General features: G+C 34.4%; 1 protein-coding gene across 1 annotated transcript in view; it reads right to left on the minus strand.

Moving 5' to 3' along the window:
• Positions 1 to 7,500, minus strand: part of LOC113804195 (ras-related protein Rab-7L1) — a 49,878-nt gene that overhangs the window by 5,773 nt on the left and 36,605 nt on the right. The window contains exons 6-7 of the mRNA XM_070125026.1: positions 2,967 to 3,148; positions 1,866 to 1,987 (exon numbers count right to left, since the gene is read on the minus strand). Coding sequence (XP_069981127.1) covers positions 1,866 to 1,987; positions 2,967 to 3,148 — 304 coding nt within the window. The remainder of the gene's footprint in view (positions 1 to 1,865; positions 1,988 to 2,966; positions 3,149 to 7,500) is intronic.

Below are 7,500 nucleotides of genomic sequence, written 5' to 3' on the forward strand. Positions count from 1 at the left end.
AGACTCTGTACATTGGACTTAACGAACCTTAGACGATTCGCTAATAGCGTTGAGAAAAATGATTGCTCTAAGAAATATCGTGTTGTGAAATTATGGGAAAGGCTAGATCAGTAGCAACTCGAGGAGGTTATGACGTCAGATTTTGATGACGTCACAAAAGTTGCGATTCTATTTTTGGAAAAAAAACACATAGGGTTTATTATTCATTTTGGTCTTGTCAATTTTCAAAAAGGATGGAAATTAATTATTTTAATGGTTATACTTTCACTGAACAATCGTCAAAACAGCCATGTGGACTAGAAGAGTGGGCGGTATGTTTATGCTTGATTCTCAAGTGGAATTGCTCGCAATGGGAGTCAAGCCAAAAGACTGTATTATTTTTTTATCTGTTTATTTGTTTATTTATTTATTTTTACTCAGCTTGAAGGAATTATGTAAACCTACTTTTATTACCTCCATGGACTTAATGAATGAATAAAAGGTATTTTATTTAATATGTAGGATACCAGGTCGGGCTACTTTTAGAATAGCACATGTTCATGTTTACATTTTGTACAATATCTAAGTGTTAAAGTTTCAATGGCTTTTCAGGCGTTGCTGACTTCATAAAGTCTTGCTGGTCTGGTATTCTACACATCAAATAAAATACCTTTCATTCATTCATTGAGTGCATGGAGGTATTAACAAAAGTAGGTTTACTTAATTCCTTCATGCAAATTAAAAAATATAGGCTTATTGCTTGACTCCCACTTGGAAATCATTCATACATAAACATAATCGCCCACTCTTCTCATCCACAGGGCTATTTTGATGATTGTTCAATGAAAATATAACCATTAAAATCATCATTTCTCATCCTTTTTGAAAATTGAAAAGACCAAAACGATCATCCATATTCACCGCTCGTCCAGTAGTGCACGTGGTCGTAGGTACTTCGTAATTCCTTATAAATGATTCGAGTAAAAGATTATCATCCCCATCAATTTCGCAATAAAATTGTCCATTCACGTTTTGACATAATTCTTGGCAGCAGAGCAGGCTGTCCGGCCAGTTCGTGGGTGCTGCCAGCGTCAAAGTAAACCCAATGTGTTTTTTTCCAAAAACAGAATCGCAACTTTTGTGACGTCATCAAAGTCTGACGTCTTAACCTCCTCGAGTTGCTACTGATCCAGCCTTTCCCGTGAAATTATGCTGGTGGTACGTAATGGCTCTTGGCACCTATCGGCACAAAAAAACAACGTTTTTTGGCGTATCAATGATTTCTAAAATGTAAGATGTTAACCAAAACATTTAAAAGTAAAACCCCGATCTGAAGCATTCCATCACCTTAAATAAGTTTTGCTAAAGATGAAACACTGACAAAATACGAACGGAATATAGACGTAACGTTTCGAGTTCTCAGATTTTTCCGAACCCGAAACAGTTATCCTTTATTCCGTACATATTGTGTTTCTTTTCATCTATATGTACACGTTACTGTGTGTGTATTTGCATTCACAAATTTAACAACACATTCATCTGATCTCTAAAACCAATATATTTCCAGTAATATTCTCATTAAAAAAATACGTAGACATATCGGCGGCAAAAAGTAAACAAAGGCCCAATCCAAAGAATATTCGTATACTTAACATGCATAAATAAAGAAATAAATGCACATTTATCAGTCTAGACATGTATATCAACCGGGCAAATAGATTGTTAAATGTATATCTATCAGATATATAGACATATATGCCCTTATTTCTGCGACAGTATTTATGAACATTCACGGGCCTGGCACAATTTTAACAAACCGGCCGAATATCACCAGTTTCCATTCCTATTTCCAAGAAAACATTCATACTTTCCTGTCAGCAACATACCTCATAGAATCAGTCACCATCAGTCCTTCCTTGGCTGATGTCTCCGTCCATCCCGTAAAGCTGTGATCTTTGTACAATTTCTCGATTTCTAGCTGGTCGACTTGGCGGTGGGGCAAGTCGCACTGGAATGCAGTTGGGAAACGTTAGACAGGCATTCTGTATTCAGGCATATGTGGAGAGATGTAAAAAGGCACTGTTTGCTAGTAGATTATAATAATCATCATCATCATTATCATTACCATCGGCACCATTGTTATTATTATCATTTCTATTATTATCATTATCATCATCATTAATACTATTATCATTATCATTATTATCATTATTATTATTACTACTATTATACTGATTCGAATACTAATACTGATAGTAGTAGTATTAATTATAATGATAATGGTAATTGCAGAAAAATAGTAATGATAATCATAATAATAATAATAATAATAATAATTAAATAACAATACTACGCATGCACTAAATGATGTTAACAATATTATTATAAATAATGATGATAATAATAACAATCATAATAATATCAATAAAAATAATAATAATAATGATAATAATAACAATGATGATAATAATTATAATGATAATAATAATAATAATAATAATAATAATGATAATAATAATATTAATAATAACAGCAATAATAAGAACAATAAGATGAAGGACAGTAATAAGAACAATAACAATAACAATAGCAATTGTAACAATAAAATCAATAGCAATGATAATAACAAATGATACACATACACTCAAACAAACACCACATTCAGCTAAACACACTATAACCTTAGGCACAAAGACCAACACACAAACAATCCCATTGTAAAGTCGCGGTCACCAATTTCGTCGAGACCGTTTCGAATCCCGTTTCGAATTTCTGCTTAATACCACACTTATAGCATAGGCCGAGACAGATTCGAAGCTTCATTCCGTTTCGATCCTCCGCTCAACACCACACTTTTAGCGTAGGCCGAGACAGATTCGAAGCTTCATTCCATTCCGAACCTCCTCTTAACACCACACTCTTTGCTTAGACTGAGACAGATTCGAAGCTTCAATTCACCAAAGACCTATTTATCCGCCATTCCATACCTTGTTCGCCAGCAGCATGCAAGGAATGGGGCTCCCGTCTTCAAGTGTGCATTTAGAATCCACGTCCTTCTTCCACTTGAGTGTGTTGAGGAAGGAGTTGCGGTTCGTGAGGTCGAACATGATGATGCAACCTTGCGCGTCCTTGTAGTACACGCGGGTCATCCATGTGAACCTCTCTTGACCTGGAATGAGATGGGTTTGTGTGTTAGGCTTTTGTGGCAAGACTCGAGGTGTTGGAATGCTGTTATTATTTTCTTTATCTTGATCCTCATTATCATCACATCATTATTTATTATTGTTATTATCATATATTTTTAATTATTGTTATGAGCATCGTTCTTTATTAGTGTTATCATCCTTATTTATCCTTATTATCATTCTTTTTGTAATTTCATTATTATTGCCATCATCGTTGCTAACAATTACAATCATTACGGTGTTATTGTCATTATAATTAAGTTATTATTAGCATCATCAGTATCATTGTTAAGTACTACTACTACTATGAAGTTTTATGAAGTCTATGAAGTCTTTGTCCATCTACCTATTGATCTATATATGTTATCATTCACGTCAACCTTGTTAGTAGTAGCCTTTATATATGATCATTATAATTTTCATTACAACTATCATTATTATTATCAGCATCGTTATCATATTTGCTACTATCATCAGTAGTAGAAACAGAACAATAATAATAGTAATGATCATACTAAACCTATGAATAAAAGTATTGATACTATTGATACCACCAGATCATTCATTCATTTTCTCTCTGACCTACACAATTACACATTCACAATACACCGACATCGAAGCTTATTTTCTAGCCCCACAAGATACTACATATACCTTGTGAGTGAAAAGGTAACAGAAACCTTAACTTATGATCATATCTTGAGAGGAAACAAGCCATGTAATGTACTCAGGATTATGCAGGGCTTCTGTTGAGTACCGCTTGGTCGTCTCTGATGTTACCGCCTGGCATTGCGCTAGACCTCTAAGACTGCACCCTGTGATGTTGTGTGTACATTGTGATGTTATCGAAAATCATTGTAAGTTGTGATGTTCTCGAAGGGGATTGTGAATTGTGATGTTATCGAAAATGTAAATTTTGATGTTTTCGAAAATGATTGTAAATTGTTGCTGTTGTTCTTGAAAATGATTGTAAATTGCGATGTTCTCGAAAATGATTGTAAATTGTGGTTCTCGAAAATAATTGTAAATTGTTTTGTTTTGTTTCCGAAAGGTTTATTATTGTTGTTTCTTATTAGTAGTTGTATCAGTATAATCATTATCATCATTATTATCTTTACCACTTCCACTGTTCTTATAATCATCATTAGTTTTAGCATTGTTTGTTACTTTCTATGTGGCACAGATGGAAGGTTTTGGCATAATCATCATTATCATAATTATCATCATAGTCATTACCCGCAGATTTTGGCATTATCATCTTCATCCTAGTTATCACTATATCACCTTCGTCAACATCATTACACCTATTATTATAACTGAGGTTATTATTATCATTTACACAATTCTTATTTTATCTTATGTCAATTCAATTTTTCGGAATTCGTTTTACAAACCGACCCTGTCCTTATTTTCTTATCAATATGCATTTAATTCATGAAACACGTACAAATTAATATGTAGCGTGTGGAATGCAAATAGCTGAATATACATAAACTAATTAATACTGAGATTATATTTTGCTTTAGACATTCTTAACTAACTCTCTCTACTCGAAAATGACTTATACGATTGAGTTCATTTTCATTTTCATTTATACATTTTAACCTTTTCTTTCTTTTTTTTTTTTTTTTTTTTTTTTTTTTTTTTTTTTTTTTTTTTTTTTTTTTTTTTTAGTAATAGACAAACTTCCGAAAGCTGAAACTGCATGATACCAGAAAATACCAGTAGATAAAAGATAAAATTACACCATATCACAATCAACCGATCATTCAATCTGCGGGACTAACTCTGCATTTCTCAAGAGCCTCCTTCCCCCGTGACAGTCCCTGGCAGAGTTAACCTGATGAGCGAGAGATTCCTTAGGGAGTCAAGGGAAGTGTCCGTGAAGTGTGAGCTGGGATCTAGGATTGTGCGAGTTACAGGTCCTGCCATGTAGAAAAGTATGAATGAGAATGAACATCTTATCAATACAAGAGATGTAATTGGCCGGTTTCGAATATATCTTCATCAGAAAAGAAACATGTATTTCTGTTTTTTTACGATATATTCGAAACCGGTCAAATCCGTCTTTTGCATTGTGAGGAAATTCATTCTCATTCATACCTTTCTACATTTGTCAACATGAATGCGTTTCACAGTCCTACTAATTGTACCCCCCCCCCCCCACACCCGGACCGAGTGAGGATTTTGGTTCAGCAGCTAAGTAGACTAGTGACGCCAAGCCCCCCTAAGCCACCGTTACCATGTCAGCCCGTCCTTTGACTTCCTGACATCCCGCAGTCATGTATGTCAAATTCTGAGTGACTTCGACGCCAATACTACAAGCACGTAGCGGTTGATCGGGTCCTCCCAACACAACCTCAAGACGTGGATCCTGGTCCAGGAGATCTCTATACCCTGGGGCTTCACCTCTCCGTTAATTACTTCGAGAGACACCACTATAGGGTTTCCAAAGACTGATAAGACAGCAACATCATCGGTAAGGCCTAGGTCAGTTGCCTCAATACTACCTAGTGTCGCCCTGCAATGACTTCAGACGCCAGCTGTAGCCTGTATCCAGTCCACGCAGCTGTTGGAAAAAGGGTGCAAAAACATACCCTGACTTCCCTGATCTCATGAATTACTATACTAAAAGGAGAGACTTGACTATCTAAAGAAAATAGTAAAAATCTAAATAAAAGGAGACTTGACTATCTAAAGAAACCTAAACCATTAGTAAAAATCTAAATAAAAGAAAAAATAAAAGGAGAGACTTGACTATCTAAAGAAACCTAAACCATTACTAAAAATCTAAATAAAAGAAAAAATAAAAGTAGAGACTTGACTATCTAAAGAAACCATAACCATTAGTAAAAATCTAAACAAAAGAAAAAAGAAAAGTAGAGACTTGACTCTAAAGAACCCTAAACCATTAGTAAAAATCTAAATAAAATAAAAAAAAATAAAAGGAGGGACGACTCTAAAGAAACCTAAACCATTAGTAAAAATCTAAATAAAAGAAAAAATAAAAGGAGAGACTTGACTATCTAAAGAAACCTAAACCATTAGTAAAAATCTAAATAAAAGAAAAAATAAAAGGAGAGACTTGACTATCTAAAGAAACCTAAACCATTACTAAAAATCTAAATAAAAGAAAAAATAAAAGTAGAGACTTGACTATCTAAAGAAACCATAACCATTAGTAAAAATCTAAACAAAAGAAAAAAGAAAAGTAGAGACTTGACTCTAAAGAACCCTAAACCATTAGTAAAAATCTAAATAAAATAAAAAAAAATAAAAGGAGGGACGACTCTAAAGAAACCTAAACCATTAGTAAAAATCTAAATAAAAGTAAAAAAGGAGAGACTTGACTATCTAAAGAAACCTAAACCATTAGTAAAAATCTAAATAAAAGAAAAAATAAAAGGAGAGACTTGACTATTTAAAGAACCCTATACCATTAGTAAAACCTAAATAATACCAGCACAAGAGAAAAAATAAAAAGAGACTTGACTGTCTAAAGAAACATAAACCACAAAACTAAATACGGCGAAGCAAAAACAGAAACAGGAAACCTAACCTAACAGGAAAAAAACACAATTTCCTATACAAAACACATCGTCGGCATGGATACAAAGGAACCCCATCTGACAGCGCCCATGACATACAAGACGTGATCAGTGATATGCCAGGGACTAAAAACACGTGCATGACACTGCCTCCACCATGGAGTTTAGACGCGCCAGTTCATGAGATGAGTTTGACTGTCAGCTCATGAGGAGCATTTGACTGTCGGTCTATGAGAGAACTTTGACTGTCAGTTCATGAGAGGAATTTGACTGTCGGTCCATGAGAGAACTTTGACTGTCAGTTCATGAGAGGAATTTGACTGTCGGTCTATAAGAGAACTTTGACTGTCAGTTCATGAGAGGAATTTGACTGTCGGTCCATGAGAGAACTTTGACTGTCAGTTCATGAGAGGAATTTGACTGTCGGTCTATGAGAGAACTTTGACTGTCAGTTCATGAGAGGAATTTGACTGTCGGTCTATGAGAGAACTTTGACTGTCAGTTCATGAAAATACCGTCAGACTGTCAGCATATCATGGTGGGGGGGGGGGGAGAAGTCTGAGTTCTGTCAGCCTGTTTCTTGAAGATGACCTGTAGTCTAAAAGTATTTTTTGTAGAAACTTTTTCTAATTCGAAAATATGATCTTATTGTTACTGTAGTGTTTTAATATTAAGATAGCAGGTGGTAACTCATCAATATTATTAATACCATCGTTTTGGTTATTGTCCATAGAACATAAGTATCACTATTAATACCTTTCTCATTATTAAAAGTGCTGCAATCATAT

The sequence above is a fragment of the Penaeus vannamei genome, chromosome 9 (genome assembly GCF_042767895.1).
Source record: "Penaeus vannamei isolate JL-2024 chromosome 9, ASM4276789v1, whole genome shotgun sequence".
Lineage (NCBI taxonomy): Eukaryota > Metazoa > Arthropoda > Malacostraca > Decapoda > Penaeidae > Penaeus > Penaeus vannamei.